The following is a 22,730-nucleotide window of genomic DNA, read 5'->3' as shown; positions in this document are numbered from 1 at the left end:
GCTGCTATCCTTGACTTTGGGAGGTGAAGGGTGGCTGCCTCTGCTGGGGACTCAGGGCTCCCCTCTTAGTGCTCCTTCTGGGCTTGCCAGAGTGAGCGATAAACTTCTAGTGTGAGAACCTGGCATCTCCATATAGGTGTGTGGGGTGGGGTATGGCAGAGGAGGGCCTGAAGGGGTGTCCAACTTTCCAAGACTCAGAATAGCATGGCGACCATTCATCACCACCCTTCTGTCATGAACTGGCAAGCAGCCAAAGTTCTCCTGGGAGACCATCTGCCCCTACTTGGGGAGCCTGCCTCAGGTCACTCAGGAGGACCTCACTTTTGGTCTCTGGCCAGACTAAGACATGCCATGTGGCCCAGGGGCCCTCCCGTTACTGATGGCTCACACAGGTAAAGCCTCACAGGCCAGTGCCTGTCCCCTTCCTATCTGCTACTCCCCAGGTGCCCAACCTCTCCAACCAGACTGGAAGCTCCCCAGAGGCAAGCAGCTCATCTCCTCCACATTCTCACCAGAGGAGCCCCTGCTCAGGCAGGGCTGGAGCTTGAGAGCAACTCTTGCAAAACGCTGGGTCAGCAAAGCCCTGCAGTCAGCATCTACTCGTCTGCTCTGTCCACTGCCCACCTGGCTTGAGTCCTTCCTTGGGGGACAAGCCAGGCTGGACTCTGGGGTGCTGGCAGTAGGCTGAGAGACAGGGAGGGCACAGAATGGTACTAGTTCTGCCCCTGCTATAGAGCCTTGGGTAGAACAGACCGTGACCAACCAGTAGCTAAAGGCCCTAGAATAAGGGCCAATGTGTCCCACAACATGCAGCACAACCCATCCATGCCCCTCAGCAGGACTGCTGGAGATGGAAGGCTGAGTCATTAATTACTTTCTTTTATTAAAAATGTACACAAGGAACATGGTTTAATTGTAAGAGTAAGAAATACAGATGAGTAAATAGAAATATTAATTGAAGCCACCTGCAATACACCACCCAAAAGTAATCAGGCTGTTAAATGTTTAGAGACAAGATGCAAACACAATTTTCCACTCCTCTGTAATATGTTTAGGAGCTCTGTCCCATGCAGACATAGGCATGGTCTCAAGAGTGATACCTTTGCTGGAATTGCTGTAAACAGGAGTCTATACTTCCCTAGCACTTGCCTGGGGCCCTTCCTCAGCCCCCAGATACCGTGCAGAGGTTGGCATCCAAGGGTCCAAAGGCTGGCCATGAGGATTGCAGAGGTAATCTAGAGTAGATTAAGAGGAGCAAAGGGCCTTGGAGGCAGGATGACCAACTGTCCCAGTTTGCTCAGGACTGAGGAATTTCCTGGGATGTGGGATTTTCAGTGCTAAAACTCATGAAGTCCTGGGCAAACTGGGGTGAGTTGGTCAGCCCACTTGGGGGGCCAAAGGCCTTGTCCAGCTTCTCCCTCCCTGCACTGCCCACAGTCCCTCCTGCTGGGTCTTAGATCCCTCAGGACCTCAGCAGGCAGCCCAGGGACAGAGGCTCCACAGGGGCCCCCACAAGGTTCTAGCCTGAGGGCCAGGGAAGGAGTGGGGAAAGGGAATGAGTAAAGGCCGAGAGGCAGTCATACTGAGAAAAGGCCAGGTGAACTCTGGCTGTCAAGGGCAGCCAGGGATGTAGAGGTGGAGGGGCTCCAATCCTTGGCTGTCTGCCCCTCTAGCCCTGGAGCTACCCTTAGACCTCAGTGTCTGAATCCTCAGAGGCTAGGCTCTGGCCCCAGTCCTTGGAAGCCCTAGAGTCTCTCGGTGGGAGGTCCTCAGTCCCCAGGGCTTCCCACAGCCCTGCTGCATCCAGCCTTGAATCCCTCTCTTTCATGTCCACACCCCCTGATGCTTTCTGCCGAGCCACTCTCTACCTAAGACTGAGAGCAGAGGATGGGAAAAGAGGAATCCAGGACAGGATGAGCGGAGTAAGGAGCAGAACAGGTGGGAGGGGATCTAGACCTCTCTAACAATGGTGGGCACATCTTGATTGTGGTCTGGCCCAGCCTCCTGTCTATGCCTAAGAACAGGGCCCTGGGAGAACCAAGATGAATAGGCAGAATAATGGTCCACGGTGGAATAGAGATGTCTATATCCTAATGCATGGGATCTGTGAATATGTTACATGGCAACGGGGAATTAAGGTTGCTAACCAGCTCACCTTAAAATAAAGAGATTATTCTGGATTACCTGGATGGGTCCAATGTAATCACAAGGGTCCTTAAATGAAGAAGGAGGCAGAGAAGAGTCAGAACCAGAGAGAGACAGTCTTATGTGAAAGACTTGACCAACTGTTGTTGGCTTTGAAGATGGAGGAAGGGACCACAAGGCAAGGAATGCAGGTGGCCTCTAAAAGCTGGAAAGAGCAAGGAAGCAGATTTTCTACTAGATACCCCAGAAAGGAATGCAGCCCTGCTGACACCTTGAATTTAATTCAGTAAGACCTATTTTGGACTTCTGACCTACAGAACAGTAAGATAATAAATCTCTGTTATTTTAAGCTGTTTAGTTTACGGAAATATGTTACAGCAGCAATACTGGGAAACCACCTGAGGGATGCTCAAAATCCACTGGTTACAGTCAGTCTCACAGAGCCCCAGTTCCTCTCTGAAAGACCCTATTCTGTACTGGGAGACACTGTGACTCTGGAGCCCTGGGCAAGGAACTGGCCTCCATGACTTGGGTGAGTCTAGAAGGGTGCCCCAAGAACAGTGCCTCTGCTGAACGTGTCTACAGGAAATAGCTGCCTCCTTGAGCCGCTCCCCAAGTCTCCAATGGTGCTGGCTCTGAGGTGTTCTGGAATAGCTGTCCTGAGGTCAGGCCACCCAGCACATCCAGTCAGAGCTGTCAGGACTTGGCTTAAGACTCCTAGAGTGGTGTTCTGTGCCACTTCCATACACCCTTAATACTCACAGCTCTCTCAGTCCTTGGCCTCACTACGGGGAATTCAGTTTAGCTTAGGAAAAGCTAGGACTAGAGAGAAAAAGGGTTAGAGGAAAAAATCACTAACGTGGATGTCAGACAGCTCTTCATAAAATCCCTGCTCTGTGACTTACTAGCTGTGTGACCTCAAATAAGGCACTAAATCTCTTGTAGCCTGTCATCCGTACAACGGGTATACCAGTTTTTGTCTTGCCTGCCTCACAGGGTGTGTGATTCTTGAGTAAGATAACACATGAGAAAATGTTGTGCTGCACAGACTGAGATGCCGTTATTAATAAGCAATAACGATCACAATGCCACAGGCTTCTTCGGAGTAGATGCTCACACACCCTGGGTCAGGGAAGGAAGGGCGAGTGCAGACTTATCAGCTCTGCCCTGCCCACAGACAGGAGGCTGCAGCCTGGCCAGGAGAGAAGAGAAAGACTTGTCTTTTTCTGAGCCACTGCCTTAGAGCTCACACCAGACGTGCGACAGAGACACCCTGCAGCCCGCAGGATGTCCTCCCAACCACCACAGGCTGAGGCTTTGTGTGCTTTTTTTTCCCTAAAAAAAAAAAAAAGGTTTTCTACGGTTTCTTTTGCATAAAAAACACTCCCTTCTTCTTATAAAAATACTCACAATTTTACAGGGAAAAGGTGGAACATGAAACTATACACAATACAACTCCAATCTAATGAATATATAATTTTATATGTGAGATGCCTACTGGAAGATATGCATCAGAATACTAATGGTAATTATCTTTGGTTGGTAGAACTGTGGGTGATTATATTTTCTTTTTACTTCTGTAACTTAAAAATGCTCTTCAATGACCTATAACTACTTTTACAGTTAGAAAAAATATGAAAAGTACCAGGGACTTCCTTTTGTGGGACCACAAACTGGACTAGGGGAGTCATTTGAGCTGGGGTCTGCACAGGTGGCAGTCCTGACCCTAGTCCTTGCTGTGGGACCTCGAAGACTCATTACTTTCCTCCCTGGTCTCTGTTGGCCTGGTGAGACAGAATGCTGGACAAGATGTTCTTTATGATTCTCTGCAGCTCAATAATTGAAGTATTCACCTTAGTCTTATCCATTCCTGCTCCATGCCCAGCTTCCAGTGGCTTCTGTGTTCCTGGAGAACTCCTTGCCACTTCCCTCACCAGTTTTGTTTCTCCCAGACCTGCCCAGAGAGTCGCTGCCTCCTGGCATTTGCCTATATCACCGTTTGCACTTCTCAGAGCCCTGCCCTTCCTTGAAGAACAAAGCCTGGCCAAATCCTGGGCAGCGTGCTGGCCTGCATGACCTCTGTTTCCCTCTAACTAGTACATAACAATAGCTACTGTTTATTGACTGTTTACTTCGGGGCACACAGCAAAAGTGCCCTCATTTAATCCTAGGCCACCAGCAGCTGCATAGTCTAAAATTTGAACAGCTTCCCCTGGAGTTGTGCAGTATAGTGATCCTATTAGATCCTCTCTTGCCTCTGAGGGATATATTGCTATCCCCACTTCACTGACAAGATAACGAAGGCTCAGAGGAGTTAAGTCAACTCATCCATGGTCACACAGTGGGTTTGTGGCAGAACTAGGGCTTGACCTCTAGACAGTTCATTCCAAGTCCAGTGTTTTTTCACTCCCACAGTGGTTATCTTTCTCAACAACTCCCACATTCCAGCACTGGAGGGCAAGCAGGATATATTCTGAGTTGAACACATAGAGAACACCCACTGAATGTTTGGTGGTAGTGGTGTGGATCACAATGAGTTCAACCATTCAATTAACAAGTCTTCCCAGAGTGTGTGGGAGCTCTGGGGGGCAGGGACAGGCCTATTCTGTTCACTGCTATATTCCAGGATCTAGCAGTGCCTGACACATAGTACTTGCTCAATAAATGACAGTGAATTCATGATTTTTCATTCAAATAAAAAAACAAAAAAGTAAATAATAGGAGTGCCTACCTCTAGCCAGCTCTCAGGGAGTCTCCAAGAGAGCTGAGGAGAAATAGAACACTGGTGAGGCTACAGCTTGGGATTTTACATCACAAAAGTATCTATATAAAAGTCATGAGAACACCAAAGATAGAAAGATTCTCAGCAGCAACCCTAAACTTACCTACCACGTTGGAGGCCATGCCAGCAGCTGTTACCAACACAACTTGAATACGCCAACTGCCAAAGCACACAAACCCAGATTTACCATCTGCCTCCATGGTTCTGTCCAGACCGTGTCTGGATACTTTTACTGCCTCTCCCGACTGCATCACCAGAATGCTGAGGGCCATAAGACAAACAGTCATGGAAATTGGTGACATTTAGCTTGAAAAAGGAGGGTGGTCTTCAATACCTGACGGGCTGCTGGGGGCCAGAGCCCTGGGCACCTCCTGAGGAAGTCTGCTGTGGCTGGGCTGTCTGGAAATGGACCGGAGAAGCAGGGAGCCTGGCAGGCTACCTCTCTGAGGCCTGATGAGGCCTACTCTCTGCAGCATGTACTCTATACATTTGTTCACACACATTTAGTAACTGTCATCCATGGCCTATTCCAGGCTAGGGAGATACGGTGAATAAAACAAGCTTGCCACTTTAGAAAGCACCCTAAGAGGGAGAGTCAGGAAAGCCTCATCCTGTGGCCTTAGACTCCTTATTGTGCATAGCATAAGGCCACTGCTGTCTCAGCCACTGCTGAAGGCCATTTTCTTCCTATATTCTGAAGGGGCCAAGCATAAGGCAGATAATCAACAAACACACATATTCCTGAAGTGGTGATCCTGGGATGAGAACTCCAACCGAATCAATACTCTATGAGGGCCAAGTGGGCTGGGTCCCAGGCATGGTCATTTGCACGTGTCCTTCTGCCCTTCAGATCCCCTCATGTCCATCCAGATCTTGACTATGGTGTCTTCCAGCCTGATTCCACAACCACTGGTTCCTCATTTCCCAGCTGCAGTGATATGTCAAAGGATGTCCTCCAATCCACAAGTGCACACTGGCTTTTATCTTCCATTCCTTCCAGGGCTCCTCATCTGCAGTAACAGTTGTGGTTCAGCAAACAGTGTAGAACCTGAGTGCTGTACCAAAAAAGGCTCATGTGGGGTAGAGCTCATTCTGCTGTCCTGTCCACTCACTGCACTGGTCAGTGCTGGAAATGACACAGTACACTTTTATTTTTTATTCCAAAACAATAATTAGGCAGAAAATGCACAAAGCATATATATGTTCAGTTTAATAATTATAAAATATAAAGCAAATATCTGCATAACCACTACCAGGTCAAGAGATAAAACAATGCCAATACCCTCAAAGACCCCTGTGCAACACCAACCCTCCCCTGTGGTCATGACTAAATTGACTTTTGTGACGATAATTTCTGTGCTTTTTATAGTTTTACTTCCTCTGCATTTATCTTTAAACAATATAGTTCAGTTTTGACAGCTGTTAAACTTCATAAAAGGAATCACACTGTATATATTCTTTTGCAGCTTCACTTAACATTAGTTGACGAGAGTTACAGAATTATTACAGTATTATTATCTAATATTACAGTATCACAGGTCGCTGTAGTTCATTCATTTTCACTGCAGAAACAGTGCACAGTTTTTATTTGCATTCTCTAGTGCTGATGCACATTTGGACTCTTCCTGGTGCTGTGTGGATATTGTGGTGCACATGGGTGAGAGTTTGGTTAGAGCAGATTCTGAGGAGTGGGGCTGCTGGGTGAGAGGGTACATATATTTTTCATTACCAGATCACTGATATATTTTTCAGTTCTGAAAATGTTCCTCATGGAGGCAGTGCTGTAACACCTGAGTATTGTCTGGGACAGAGGAAATGAGGGATGACTGCTCTTGCAGGTTGACTGACCCACCTTTCGTCCTCCAAACTTGTTCCCTCCAGCCTGGCCGCCCTGTCCCCACTGGCACCCGTAGGCTGAGGCCTCTTGGCAGCAGGCTCCTCTCCAGCCTCCCTACTTCAATGATGCAGTTGGGTGATGGTAGGAGGAGGCTGAGAATGAGGAAGTGGAAACCAAATACAAGGGCCACAGTGAAGTCTGGTCCACAAACCTCAGTATTTTAGCAGCATACTCTGTGGGAGAGGAACGTGCAACCTACCCATGCAGCATGCCTAGCAGGCACCAAGCCCACAAGCGCCAAGGTGTGCCACCAGACAAGCTACCACTTTGCACTAGGTTCCTGCACATAAGTCCTTCACGGAATTCTCATCCCAACCTGTGAGGTAGGTGTTATCCCATGTCACAGATGAAGACCCTGAGGCACAAAGACATTGAGCGACTGGCAACATAGGACAACTGTTAATTTGGACTAGTTTAAATTGGGTTTATGTATTTATTTATTTGTTGAAGTATAGTTGATTTCCAATGTTGTGTTAATTTCTGGTGTACAGCACAGTGATTCATTTATACATATATATATTCCTTTTCATGTTCTTTTTCATTATAGGCCATTACAAGGTACTGAATATAGTTCCCTGTGCTATACAGGTAGGACCCTGTTGTTTATCAAAATCGAGTTTAAATTATGGCTTCCCTACTTACTGGTGCAAACTTGGGCCAGTTGCCTGACTTCCTTTAGTTTCAGTTTCTTCTTCTGTAAAATGGGGCTAATTTAACTCACAGGGTTATTGAGAAAGCTAAAAGAGATAACGTGTAGAAGGAGCTTAGCAGAGTACCTGGCACAAACGAGGGATGAGCAAGACTATGAAATGGGAACTATGGAGTTCCAAGGTTGACAGCTAGGACATGGTGGGGGTGGGAGGGGAAGCTCATCTTAGTGAGCTGGAACCAGGCCACCAAGCTGAGGGAGCAGATGGGTGCTGTGTGAAGACTCAGTCAGTGGAGTGCTGGCCAGGTGGACTCTGAAACGTGGGCACCCAGGCAGTCCTGCCACCCTGGCACCTTTGCCCAGAGCTCTCTACCTATTTGTGGTTGCTTCAAAGGGCAGTAATTTCTGACAGGGAGCAGCTGGATCCCTGCACATAAAAAAGCTTCAGCCCAGCTTCAGCGCTGGCCTGCAGGAGGCCACATTGGCTGACAGCAGCAGTGGCAGCCAATGGGCAGTGGAGCCTGTTGCTAAGGTCACTGGTGAACCTTATTTGGCGACATGAGGCTGACCCTGCATTCACCTCTGAGAACCCTGGGAAACGCCAACCACAGATGTGAAGTGAACGTCTGAAAACCACAACTGCATTTCCTTTGAGAAAAGATTCGCCTCTCCTCTCTAGCCTGCCTGTCTCAGGCTGGACGCCTTTTGTACAATGGCTGGCAACCTCAAGAGAGAAAACCCTGGGTGGGGAGTCTGCTACCAACCTATCCTGGACAAAACTGCACAGGGAGAGGGCACAGGCTACTGCACAGGAGGCTCCAGGATGCACCAAGGATGTGAAAGTCTTCTGTTCTCACCCCGGCAGCTGCCGACCTCCTGCCCCAAGCCTCCCTGCACACACCCTGCAGTGTTCCTGTCCCCACTTCCGGTAGCCTTGGGAAGTAGCTGGTATGAGGAAGACCAATGGCACGCAGGGAGGAAGTGGGCCTGCCCAGGCCCTTACCATCTGCACCAGCTTTAGTGTAGCCTGCAGCTCAAACGGTTGGTGGTTTCAGTTTTTCACCTTTCTTCGGTGCATCTTCAAGCTGAACATTAAATAAGTAAAACTGTTGCCCCATCCCAGACGTGTGAGGAAAGCTGTGCCTTCAATATTTCCAAAATAATACTCCCTCTTTGCTCATATTCATAAGCACTTTCGAGTCTGGGAACTGTGCTCACATCTGCCATCTTGTTGGATCCTCACAAGCCCCACTAAGGTAATAATAGCTAACAATGACGAGCCCTCACCAGGTGTCAGGAACACGAATTAACTCGCAAAATCCAATATAACTGTTCCACTTGACAGAAGAGAAAAATGAGGCAAAATGAGACAAACAGTAATTGACTGGCTCAAGGTCACAGTCCGTAAGGGAGAGCTGAGATTTTTATCCCAGACTGCCCAGTTCCAAAGTATACCCTATTATCTTCTGTTATATTGCCCTTCAAGGCACATACATAGAACAAATCCTATCTATGGATGAGAAAATAAAGCTGAGAAGAAAAAAAGGTGTGGGATCTGACATCAGGGCTGCTTCCCATGCCCGCTATTCCAAGCACCAAAGATATAGCAGTCAACAACAGAGACCAGGTTCTGGGCTTCAACGAGCTTAGTTCCAGTGAGGGAGACAGACAAGAGGCAAATAATTACACAGACAGCTGGAAAACACAAGGTGTTATGAGAAGGTGCACCTTCAGGGTCTTAATCAAAGAAGGAGTGTGTGGGATTGGGGGATTGGGGCAGCAGGGATGGTGTGGAGTTAATGGGGAGGGACAGTTCTTGGCCCCTGTCCCACTGCTCTACTCTCCCACGCATTCCAGTCCCTTCAGGAAATCTGCTTCCATGAAAGCTTCTCTCCGGGTATTGTCAAAGTTGCCTCAAGCAGTGCCTTTGCGGCAGCTGCTTTCAGTGTTTGTGCCTGAGTGAGCACAAGCTCAGGTGTGTGTGCTGTGGGAGCCCAGGGGGGAGGGCAGACTAGGGTGTTTGATCTTTGATCCTCAGCTAAACTCAAGCACCTTCATTCCTCATCAAAGTCCTGCAAGAACACGTGGGAGAGCACCGGCAGGGGGTGAAGAGAGGATGAAGGCAGCCGGCAGGGCCAGAATCTGCTGGTACGAAATGCTGGCATAAAAGGTTCAATTCTGAGAAACATTTTCAGATTAATTGAAAGCCAGGGCCCTTCCCAAAATACCTCTTAAAACAGTCGTTCAACATAAAGCATGAAATTAACTTTTGCTGAAGAGGAAGCCCTCCAGGGCTGGCAGCAGCAGGCCAGCCTTGGGGGACTGGTGCAGCGCTGCTGCCGTCCCTGCTGGCACCTCCTGGGCCGCAGGCTGCCATCGCGACCCTGCACTGGTGTGCTCACTGCGAAGCTGCTAAGGGATACCTCGCTGCCTTCGCTAAACATGCTTTTTCCCTACTTCTCCACTCTTTCTCACTTGGGGACTCTCCCTACGGAAAAGAAACTGCAGCTCTTTGGGTTGTGAGGCTGTGATTTCCAGTTTCATTTTCCAGTTTCCGTTTAGAAGCTGCTCTGCCAGCACTTCACTCCTAGAGCCCCAGGGCACCACAGAGGAGCTGAGGTGAAGAAAAAAGTGTTCCTGCCAGCACCCTGCTCTCTAGGGCTCTCTGAGGGTGGGGACTGGCCAAACTTCCTGTTGGGGAGGCTGTTAAAATGCAGATTCCTGGCTCCCCAGTCTCTGAGGTGGTATATTTGGGCCCTTCTGATTCAGGTGTGTACCCCTACTATGGCAGTCACAGCCTCAGAGACCATCAAAACAGCCAGAGCACAGCTGAACACAGCCCAATCCCTCCCCAAGCTCTTCCCACAAGTGCTTGTGAAAAACTCTATTACCCATCCCTGGCTCCTTCCCTTTCTGGTGTTGGACTCATTTCAGATGTCAGCTCTTTGGGACTGGAGGTCTGTAGGAAGCCCAGGTCATGGTTCTCACACAAGCTCCTCTTCCTCATACTCCAGATTTCCCTTTAAGATGCTAGTTTGTAATAGGCATTACTGGAATCAAAAGAAAAATTATATTAAGAGACTTTAGGTCCTTTGCTCTATCCCTGCTCCATTTATTTGTAATTTATCGCCTGTCTAATTCCAAAAAGGATTTAAGGACATTTACATCTGGTTTTTTTTTTTTTTCCTGTGTGTGTGTGCGTGTGTGAGAGAGAGAGACAGAGAGAGACAGAGAAAGATTCTGTGTTGGGTGGGTCTTAAAATGAACCCTTGCCCTGGTTTGCCCTTGGAGGGAACAGGTGGTCAGGTCACCAAGTCTGGCAGATGTAGACCTCTGCTAATCTCTAGGGCAAATTTGTTCTTCAGTGTTTCTAGTATCACTTTTTGATCAATCATTAATCAAAGTTGCAATAAAAAGATAATCTTCTCAGGACTGGGCTGTAAATGTCCTGGTTAAAAACCTTAAATAAACCCTTCTGTGGAGGCCTCAAAGCTAAGAGAGAAGGGCCTCATGTCTGTGGCTAGATTCGGAAACAAATGAAGGCTGGGCACAGACATGAACTTCAGTCACATGAGTGGCTGTGGCTTCTTGCTTCACCTCTTGCTACCAAAGAAGCTGATCATGTCCTGGCTCCTGGACCAGGTGACATAGCTGGGGAAGGAGGTTGCAGCTGGGCCCAAATGTGGGGGCCTGGGAAACACTTCCACAAGGTGTGACATCTGTGGCATGGCTCTGGGGCCTGGTCTGATGGCAGCCCCCAAAGCCTACAGAGCCCATGAGGTGGAGGGCGCCCTTTTCTCTGATAGCTTGGCTCATTCCTGCTGACTCACTGTTATGCAGGGCAGAGTTGTGCCTGGGCTGAAGAAGGAGGCCCACTGCTCAAGGGAGGAAGAGGGGAAGTGGCTGCTCCTCCCAGGGCCCAACAGTGGCATAGGTTGTGGGGCCTCACTCCTCTCCCAGCTCCCTCACAGTGGCAAAGGCGCATCTGCTCTTTGGGGCATGAGGGCGCAGGCTCCTGACTGGCTGCAGAAGCTGGATCTAGAAGCTAGAATCAACAGGGATAATATGAGGCCCAGCACCAGGTCCAAGAAGCAGGGACATCAAGGCAGGGCACGGGGACCGGAGCCACAAGCAGCCTCGACCAGTAGACTTAGGATTTAGTTGTGAGGAACCTTTGCAGGAACCACAACGACTGCATCATCCAAGAAAGCTAACGTGCTCAGGTGGATGCTTCTAAGACGTGTATTACCTAAGAAGGTGGGAGAGGCACTCACTGTTCTCTCCAACCCCTTCTGACACATTCCTGGGTCCACTCTGGTACCACATTTCCAGACACATGGAAGAAATAGGCATTTTCAGAGAAGAGTAATCCTAGAGGTGCAGGACAGTGAAATCAGATGTGAGAAACTGTTCAAGAATTGATGTCCAGAACAGAGATAGAATTGTTTTGGATGACTGGAAGGGAGGAAAGCAGTATCAATGGGAACAGTCGAGAAACAGATGTGAGAAGACTTCCTATAGGTCCAGTATGGTCTCCAAAGGTAGACAGATACACACATGCAAACACACATACACACATATTTTTTGAAGGAGAACAAGAAAGGAATGAAAAGACATGTACTGAAAATTTAACAGCAGTTTTCTCTAGGTGATAAGATTATGAATGATTTGAATTTTTCCCCTTGTGCTTATCAATAGTTTTTTAAATGTCTGTAATATACCCAAATTACTTTTTTATTATCGCAAAATATACATAACATAAAATTTACCATTTTAACTATTTTTAAAGCAGGCAATTCAATGGCATTAAGTACATTTACATTGTCGTGCAGCCATTACTACCATCCAGCTCCAGAATTTTTTCACCATCCTCAACATAAACTCCAAACCCATTAAACTAATTCCTTATGCTTTCCTACCACCAGTGGTTGGCAACTCCCATTCTGCCTTCTTTCTCTATGAATTTGACCATTCTAGGTACCTCATATAAGTGGAATCATACAATATTTGCCCTTCTGTGTCTGGCTTATTTTGCCTCTTAGCCTAATGTTTTTCAAGTTTCATCCATGTTGTAGCATATGGCAGAATTTCTTTCCTTTTTAAGGCTGAATAATATCCCATTGTGTGTATATACCACATTTTGTTTATCCATTCATCTGTCAATAGACACTTGGATTGTATCCACCTTTTGGCTATTGTGAGTTATGCTGATATGAACATGGGTATACAAATATCTCTTTGAGACACTGCTTTCAGTTCTTTTGGATATATACCCAGAAGTGGAATTACTGCATTACGTGGTAAGTTTATTTTTAATTTTTTAAGGAAATGTTGTATTGTTTTCCATAGCGGCTCTGCCATTTCACATTCCTACCAGCAGGGCACTGGCGTTCTAATTCCTCCACATCCTCACCAACACTTACTATTTTCTGGTTTGTTTGTTTTTTTTTTTTTTTTGGTAATTGCTCTCCTAAAGGGTGTAAAGTGGTATCTCATTGTGGTTTTGATTTATATTTCCTTGATCTAAACTACCTACTTTTTAACCCAATTTTGTCTGAATCAAATACTTCATTCTTTATTTCTTGATAATATAGATATTTGCCTCGTTTTTTGTACCTAATCTTTGCATTATGGTTTTTTTAATTGTGATAAAATATACATAACATAAAATTTATATTCATAACCATTTATAAATGTAAAATTCAGTATTGTTAAGTAAATTCACACTATTGCGACCTAAAATTACTTTTATAATAGTAAGAAGAAACAAAAGGCTATTTTTAAAAAAGAAGAAGAAAGCAATGAATTCTCAGCCCCTAGAGATGTTCACATACTTTGGCTCGGTCTTGGCAGGGATTTGCATCCATCTACTGAGCACCTCTGATGCACTGGGCTCTGTGCCAGGCAGGGGGCTCCAAGGTCTGGTCTCGTCCTCAGATTTCAGCCTCTGTGGGGAGCAGTTATACCCAAAGCTGCTGTGGGCCCAGCAGGCTGCCCTGTCTGCAGGTGCAGTGTTGGGAAGGCAACACAGCTGAGGTGGCATGTGAACTGAGCCCCAAAAGATGAGCAGACTTTTGCAGGTGCATAAGGGCAGAAAGGAATTGCCCCGTGCTACTGGGCTGTGGCAGCACCTATCACAACTGCCTTTACAAAAGCACTTGCTAACAATTTATATCTGTCTACCCTACTTGATTGCAAGCTTCATGAGAGCAAGGCCAGGTGGTCTTGCTCACTGTTGAACCTGACCACTGTGCCCAACACAGACAGGGATAAAATGAATACTTGCTGAATAAATGAGTGGATGAGGATGAAGAGGAGGAGAGAGAAGACGTCTCCTTCTAGAATCTCGGCCACAAGGGGCTGACAACATGGCTGTACATCATGGGGAAGGGGTGGAGAGAATCATTGCATGGACGTTGGAGATAGGATCATGCCAAACATTGCACCACAGAAGCCAGTGGAGAAGGAGTCTGAAGACCCAGGTTTGACAGAACTGAAGGGCTTGACTGCTGAGGACTGGAAGAAAGGGGAGAGGCTGAGATGCAGGATCAGTGGAAGAAGAGTGTCTCTTTTTATGAGACTCAGATGGCAAATATGAAAAAGACAAGAAATGCCAGTCATTGACAAGGATGTGAAGCAACTGGAATTCTCATACACTGCCGGGGAGAGTGTTCTTCCCAGGCTTCAGACAGCACTTTGGTTGCTGGTTGGTTCAGGCTACCATTTGCGCCAATCAAGGAGATCCCAACATCTACATTTGGACTATTAGACATGAAATGCTCTATGCCCAGAGCAATTTCCAAGATGGGACTGAATCCATGGGAAACAGCATAACTGAGAACACGGAGTTGGCTCTGTGCTCATCAGCCTCCAAAATGTCAACTTTGCCCACGTGCCTCCTTGACCCTTACCTCACGTCATGCAGCTGGCAGGACTTCAATCAACAGAATGTGGACCCTGCTCTTTTCAAAGAGCACACGGTGTGGGCTCTTAGGCATTCTGGTGAACTTCATCAGGGTATGCAAAGCCCCTCTGCCTGAGGGGCCTTTATGCACACCTAGTCAGGCACCAGCATCCTAGTCCCCTGCTGGTGGTCCAACCTGCCTACCAGACATGTGGCACATGTGCCAACACAGAGCTCACACAAGGAAGCACTGCTTGGTACCTGCACAGCTCCAGTTTGAGGGGAGGAAAATGCTGACTCTGAACGTGGTCTATATTTTTACTGCATCTTCATGTTCAATTTGGAGAATGTTATCACTGAGGTACCAAATGCCACTTAACTCACTGTGGGGGAGCATGAAGAAATGCCCAGTGGTCCCTGGGATGAGGCTGCAGTCCAGAGGCAGGGACAAGATGAACATAGATGATGCAATGGGGACTCAATAGAAGGCAATGTGTAATCAGGAGCCATGTTGTGTGCTATCTCTCTAAGTGCTGCAGGAGCTCAGAAGAGTAAGGGGTCAAGTTGGGGTGGGGTGGCCAAGGAAGGTCCTGGTGCAGGGCCCCCAAGGTAGAGCAGAAGATAGAGGAGACCATTACAGGTGAGGGAATAACAACTGGGACCTATATGTAAACCCACAGAACTCAAGAGCTGGCCTGGATCCATGTAGGAGACCCCCCAGACTTCTCTTTCACCCAGGAGAGAGGCCACAGACAGCAGGCCTCCCTCAACCCCACTCAGGTCCCTGGAACAGATGCTCCACTGTCCACAGCCTGACCACAACCCTCCATGAGCTGTGTCCCATTTATGCTGGCCTAGAAACTGGGAAGTACCTGGGATGGGGCCCCCTTCACTTCTTCCACATGATTGCTAGGGCTCCAGGGGGACCAGCAAGGGATCATTTTTGTGGTTAGGAAATATCTGTGGCAGTTGTGGACACCACAGGTCCTCCCTGAACCCTTGTGAAGTGGAGGCCACATTCCCAAAGATTCTCAACTGCCTAAACTCTAGCTCTAGTCTCTTCCTTCTTCCTGGTAGCTCATCTTGGTATGGCAGGTGAAGGTTATCTTTCTACAGGTCCATCAGGTCCCCTCAGATCCAAAATACGCTAAACTCAAAAGCAGGACGTCACAAAACAGAACAGTAGATACTAAGTTGTGGTTCAGCTCAATGATCTTTAAACTTGGCTGCACACAGAGCCACCTAAGGGTCTTCTTAAAAGTACTCATACCCAAACACTTCAACAGGCACTTTGCAAAGAGAGGATCTAAATGGCTAATAGACATGTGAAAAGGTGCTCAACTGTATTAGTCATCAGAGAAATGCAAATTAAAACCACAATGTAATATCATCACACACTCACCAGAATGGCTAACGTGAAAAAGCCGGAAAATACCAATTGTTGGCAAAGATTCTGTGAAGCAACCAGAACTCTCATATATTGCCAAGGGGAGTGTAAATTGGTACAGTCACTTTGGAAAATTGTTTGGCATAAGGTACCAAAGATGAACATACTAATTTTGAGACCTGATCAGCAATTTCATGTCCAAGTACGGACTCAACAGAAATGCATGCAAATGTGCTCTAAGACACCAACGAATGCTCATAGCAGTAATCATAATAACCCCAAACTGCCAACAATAACCCAAGTACCCAAATGTAGATAAATGGATGAATATCCACATGGTGGAATACTCTAGCAATGAGAATGAACTAACTACAACTATAAGCAACAGCTTTGATGAATCTCACAAACACAATGTTGACTGGAAGAAGCCAGACACAAAAGAATATATACTGCATAATTCCACTTATATAATATAAAGCTCAAAAACAAGCAAAGCTGATTTATACTGTTAGAAATTAGAATGGTGGTTACCCTTAGGGGCACCAGGGGATGCTGGTGATGTTGCTTCTTGATCTGGATGCAGATTACTTGGGGTAAATTCACTTTGTGAAAATTCACCAAGCTTTACACTTATGGTTTATGTTTTTTTCTTTTCCTTTTTTCTTTTTTGCATGTATGTTATACTTCAATAAAGACTTAGATGTTTAAAGAACTTAAAAATTTTTTTTCAATTAAAAAACTTTATTTTGAATAACTCTAGACTCATAGACAGTGTCAGAACTGTACAGAATTCTCTTATACGTACTTGGTTTGCCAAAAGATAGTATCTTGCATAGTCATAGTATAGTCATCAAACATAAGAAGTTTACAGTGGTCCAACGATACTATTAACTAAACTGCTGATTTATCCAGGGTTCATCAGTGTCTTGCTAAGGGTTTTTTTTTTTTTCTGTTCCAGGATCCAATCTAGAATCTCTCATTCCATTTAGTTGTCATGTCTTCTTGTTCTTCAAGAACTCTGACAGTAAAGAAGTTTTTAAAACCCAGATCAATTCAGTCAGTATCTCTGGGGTGAGAATGAGGCCCAGGCATCAGTATTTTTTTTGTATTCTAGATTGTAATGTACAGACAAAATTGAAAGCCACTGGTTTAATTTCTTGGGAAAAGCAGATCCATTCAAAAGCCTCAAATGGCCCTGACAAAAGGCACTTCCATCTTGGTGGAGAGAGAAGAGGAGGTCCAGCTTTGTTGATGTGATGAAGCCTTCTGCATGGGTAGAGGAAGTATTACATACAGCATGCTGTTGTAATATGTTTCTTCCCTGGCAGTGTCTGTTGAAAGCTGGTTGCATCAGTTTGTAATGGTATATGATGGGAACAGGTGGGCCCTGGCATCGTCCCAGGCAAGGGTGGGGGTGTGTAGGACCCACTCAGGGTGTCTGTGCTTGTGGGTAACAGTCAACTCTGGTCTTCAGATGATGCTTAAAATCCCTGGCTCTGGGTCCAGATTAGGAACTTGCAACATCTTGCTGAGGACCGTGTCAGGCTTGGCTCAAGTGCTTGGGCTGAGAATTTTCCTTCCTCTCCATGTGGTTAGTGGCAGCCACCCTAGCAATGGCTGAATTCCAGCATACTCTAAACAAACTATAGGCAGCTTGGAAAAGACAAGACAGGACATGGACTTATATATACTACTCAGGTGTTTTGCCTACCTGGGCCCCATTCACTTTCCCAGAAATGCATGGACCATGAACCTTCTGCTATGTGAGGGGCTGTGCAGAGAGACCTCAGAAGCCTCCCCCAGCCCTCCGGGGCCCTCCACTTTCTGGCCATAGGCTGGCTCTTCTGGCTGTGTCCCTGCATATCTGCTTCCCAGAATGGCGTTTACAGAGCAAGAGTGAACAGGTTGGGCCTGGGGCTCTTGCACCTCTGCTGGGCGGGACGCTGGCGGGGGCCTCGGCTGGGCTCACTTGGCTGAGGGACAGAGTGGCGTGGGCTGGAAGAAGACAAGCTAAACTGAAAAAGCCTACATCACTTAAGATGTTAAAAACAAACAAATCTGTCTCCAACTGCCCAGTCCCCACTCCTCAAATTAAAAAGAAAAATCCCTAGAGGTAAAAAAAAAAAAAAAGAAAGAAAGAAAGGAAAAATCATGAATAAGGAAGCCAGGGTAAGAATGTAGAAGTATCTCTCCACTGAAGCTGCAGTTCTTTATTTCCCTGGCTTTGGGTTCCCCTGGTGAAACTGAGGTGATGCTTCCCAGGCCTTTTCCTTCTGCTCAGGAAGGTCCATGGCTCTGCTGGAGTAGGCCAGGAAGCTTAGGCCCTGAGGGCTGTGCCTGTGCTGCCCCTGGCTGGGTCCTCAGCCCCAGTGTGCCATCTCATCGCCCTGCCTGTGAAATACCACAAAGGCAACCCCCGCCAGCCAGAGTGGCACTACCCCTTCCTGTTGTCGTCTTTAAGAAGCGTTTAAGAAACGTATCCTTTTTGTGCTTCAGGAAACGGGTGGCCAGGAAGAGTTCTTGATTCTACTTTCTCCCTAGAGGTATGCGTGCTTCAAAGGGGTGCATAAATTCAACAGAACTGAGGCCTGACTGGGCAGTAGAGTGAGGAGGTGAGAGAACCCAAGAAGCACTCCAGCAGGAGAGTCACGCAGGCTGATCTCAGAGGTGGCCACAGGACAGCTTAGCTGCTGCAAGGGTGCGAGATGTGATAAGGGCAAGCCCATGGGCCTCACTGGGCTCCAGTTAACCTTCAGCCCAGTGGATAGACAAGCACACGGCATTCCCCAGAGCAAAAGCATCAAAGAAGCTATTGACCTGAAAGCACATAGGCCTGGTGAGTCTGACCTGAGGGACCCCTAATGTCACATCTAGGGGAATCCCACCCACACACGGCCTGGATGTCCCTCAAACATTCACTTTACCTTAAGGCCCAACAAGGACCTAGTATCAGGAAGGTATTTAACCCTTTTTTGAAACTGTTGATATTTTCCAGCCTGTCATATAATTTCTGAAAACCAACACAAATTCTCTTTCCTGGTTTCCTTTTATCTACGTGCTTATTTTCCTCCTCAAACTACTCCAATACTGGCACAAAAACAGACATATAGATCAGTGGAACAGAACAGAGAGTCCAGAAATAAACTTGTGCACTTATGGTCAATCTATGACAAAGGAGGCAAGAATATATGATGGTGAAGACAGTCTCTTCAATAAATGATGCTGGGAAAACTGAAAAGCTATATGTAAAAGAATGAAATTAGAATATTCTCTAATACTATATACAAAAACAAACTCAAATTAAAGACCTAAATGTAAGACTGGATACTATAAAACTTCTAGAGGAAAACATAGGCAGAACATTCTTTGACATAAATCACAGCAACATTTTTTTGGATCCATTTCCTAGAGTAACGGAAATAGAAGCAAAAATAAGCAAATGAGACCTAATTAAACTGAAAAGTTTTTGCACAGCAAAGGAAACCATAAACAAAACGAAAAGACAACCTATGGAATGGGAAAAAATGTTTGCAAACAATGCAACTGACAAGGGAATAATTTCCAAAATACACAAGCAGTTAACACAGTTCAATTTCAAAAAACCCAATTAAAAAATGGGCAGAAGATCAAAACAGACATTTCATCAAAGAAGACATACAGATGGCCACTAGGCACATGAAAAGATGCTCAACGCTGCTAATTATTCAATAAATGCAAATCAAAACTATAATGAGGTATCACCTCAAACCAGTCAGAATGGCCATCATTAAAAAGTCTACAAATAATAAATGCTGGAAAGAGTGTGGAGAAAAAGGAACCCTCCTACACTGTTGGTGGGAAGGCAAATTGGTGCAGTCACTGTGGAGAATAGTAAGGAGGCTGCTTAAAAAACTGAATATAGAAGGGGAGAGGGTATAGCTCAGTGGTAGAGTGTGTGCTTAGCATGCATGAGGTCCTGGGTTCAACCCCTAGTACCTTCCTTTAAAAAAGTAAATAAAAATAAATAAATAAACCTAATTACCTCCTGCTCAGAAAAAAAAAAGAAAAAGAAAAACAGAGTTACCATATGATCTAGCAATCCCACTCCTGGGCATATAACCAGAAAAGACGAAAGCTCTAATTCGAAAAGATACATGCACCCCAATGTTCACAGAAGCACTATTTACAATAGCCAAGACATGGAAGCAACCTAAGTGTCCATCAATAGATGACTAGATAAAGAAGTTGTGGTATTTATATACAATGGAATACTACTCAGCCGTAAAAAGGAACGAAATAATGTCACTGGTAGCAACGTGGATGGATCTAGAGATTACCATAGTAAGTAAAGTTAGTCAGAGAAAGACAAATATATGATATCACTTATATGTGGAATCTAAAAAAATGACACAAACAAACTTATTTAGAAATGAACTTACTTAGAATACAGACTTGCTGACCTGAGGCTGGGCAAGGGAGGGAGTTGGGAGGGGGATAAAGCACCTCAACATACCCTAACATTACTCTCTAATCTCCTGCAGAGGTCTTTTTTAACCTCTTTTTATACACATATTTTATTTAAATGTGTAATTTTTATGTTTTGTCTTGAGGTGGTAATTAGGTTTGTTTGCTTGTTTGTTTATACGGAGGTACTGGGGATTAAACCCAGGATCTCGTACATGCTAAGCACACACTCTACCACTGAGCTATACCCTCCCCTGCTCCTGAAGAGGTCTTCAACTAGCCAAACCCAACTGAAAGCATGAGGACATAGAGCCTCGCTGACCCAACCCACAAAGGTCAAATACTGGAAGGTGTGGGGAAGGGTAGAATATGAGTAGAGGCAGGCTGGTGGGGGGATACCCTACATGGTCATCTAGTTTACTAGCCATTTAAAAGAAGTAAATTAGAAGTTACTGTGCTATAATGTGGCACCTTTACTGCAAATAAAAGGGACAAGAGGCAGTCAGAGACAGAAATGACCATGAAAAAGGGTTTAAGGAATTTTAGCACAGTGATCTAGGTCCTCATCATGGAGGGACAGATAGCTCTATTTAGCTTAATAATTCCAAGGTAAAAATGTATGTCCATAAAGATGATTCTAAATTATCCACAAAACATCAAACGTGTGTACTACTTAACTGCTTTAACAAGGCAGGGAAGATTATAACATAATTTAGAGATACCATGCATCCATCCAAAATAAGTATAACAGGCTTCCATTAAACATCAGGTTATTTACGTGGCTCGATCTCCTTTCTCTCTGAAGTGACACTAAAATGCTAGTCAAGAATTAAAATGGTATAAATCCTCAAGAGCAAATAGAATGGTAGAGACATCAGTGGATGAGAGATTTCAGCAAACTCTGGGAAGCTGGAAAACAGATGGAGAATGATGGCTGATGTGGAAGAAGCTAGTTTCTTAAGGGCCCACAGAGGCGGACACTGACAGAAGGCAAGCTACTTCACCCTCAGAACTCTGGGGGAGCTCAGGCCTTGGGGAGAGTCAGGTCAGGTACAGAGTGGGTGGGGTAAGGAACCACAGCAATTGTTTGGAATCCTCCCAGGTCCCACCCTACACTGTGTCCCATATAGCAGGAGACTGAAGACATTAAACAGGAGAAACCCTGGCAGAAGAGAGGCAGATGAACCTTTTCAAAGATGAAAAGAGAGTGACGAGCGCAAAGTGTGAAGAATGAACAGTGGGACTCAATGCACTCCCCTCCACTGCTGCACACCCAAGCCTGCCCCAGGCACATATCACCCCATTCCAGAGTGTAGTAAACAAACATGGCTACAAATTTTTTTTGACACTTCTTCCATTGAGGTATGTCTTTGTCTCCTTCGGTGAATATAGATGGGCTTGTGACTACAGCAGAAGTGATGCTCTGTGATTTCCAAAGCCAGGCCATAAAAGGTGCTGCAGCTTCCATATTGCTGGCTGGAACATTCACACTGAACCCCGAGGTACCACGCAAGAAGTCCAAGTACCAGGCTGTTGTACTAGAGAGGCCATTTGTAGTCTCTCTGTCTCCAGGCCCAGTTGTGCCCAGTCTTCCAGCTATCCCTGCCAAGTGGAGAAAATTAGAATGGGATCCTTCAGCCCCAACTGGTTCCAACTCCCAGGCACCTCAGCCTAGGCCTCAGACATTGTGAAGCAGAAAAGAGCTGTACCTTTTCCAAATTCCTGACTTGCAGTGCAATAAAATGGTAGTTGTTTATGCTAGAAAGTATTGGGGTGGTTTGCTATACAGCAACTGGAACAGGGAGTTAGAATGCTTCTATTGAGAAGCAGCATGGCTCCAGAGCAGTGGTTCTAAACAGATTTTTCCCTCAGGGGACATTTGGCAATGTTTACAGCCATTTTTGGTTATCATAACTCTGGGAGTGCGGTTGCTACTGGCACCCAGTGGGTAGAGATCAGTGACACTACTACATATTCTACAGTGCACAACAAGGAATTATTTGGCCCAAAATGTCCACAGTGTCAAGGTTGAGAAATCCAGCGCTAGAGAAAAAGTCTGACATTTAAAGGCTTGTTAACGAAAAGATTGTCTTGCTTCCTGCAGCGAAGCCTCAATTGATATGTTCTCCCCAAACAGTTTAATTCAGCTTCTTATTGCTTCATTCATAAATATCAATAGATACTTTTCATGTTTGAGGAAAGCCTTCAACAGGAAAGAGAAAACAAAGAAAAGCCAGGTGGAAACAAAGACAATTTACAGATTAGAAGAATATTAACACAAAACTAATAGACACTGAAAAATAATACATTCAGAGAGATAAGAGGGAGACAGTATATCCATAAAACAAGAATGCAATATTATGAAAAAGAAACAACTGAATATAAGAATGGGTATTTGTATATAAAAAATATAAAAGCCAAAAATTTTTTAAATCAATAGAAGGACTGGAGGATAAAAGCAAGGAAGGTTTCCCAAGAAAGTAGACCCAAAAGACAAAGGGAGGAGAAATAAAAGAGAAAATA

At 45.7% G+C, this 22,730-nt stretch overlaps 1 protein-coding gene across 13 annotated transcripts in view; it reads right to left on the bottom strand.

Annotated features, from left to right (window-relative positions):
• Window positions 1-859: 859 nt before the first annotated feature.
• The window catches only part of LOC141577079 (uncharacterized), a 68,591-nt gene continuing 46,720 nt past the window's right edge, over window positions 860-22,730 (bottom strand). For 2 of the 13 annotated variants that reach the window (XR_012505629.1, XM_074360642.1), the window contains one exon: window positions 860-6,053. Coding sequence is in view for 6 of the 13 variants with exons in the window: in XM_074360642.1 (XP_074216743.1) it covers window positions 5,908-6,053 (146 nt within the window). In the remaining 7 variants the exon portion in view is untranslated. The other 11 variants (XR_012505628.1, XR_012505625.1, XR_012505627.1 and 8 more) reach the window with 11 other exon arrangements.

This window comes from Camelus bactrianus, chromosome 3 (assembly GCF_048773025.1).
Source record: "Camelus bactrianus isolate YW-2024 breed Bactrian camel chromosome 3, ASM4877302v1, whole genome shotgun sequence".
NCBI classification, from domain to species: Eukaryota; Metazoa; Chordata; class Mammalia; order Artiodactyla; family Camelidae; genus Camelus; species Camelus bactrianus.
The sequence above is the reverse complement of the archived record's forward strand: the minus strand, read 5'-3'. Positions and strand labels throughout refer to the sequence as shown.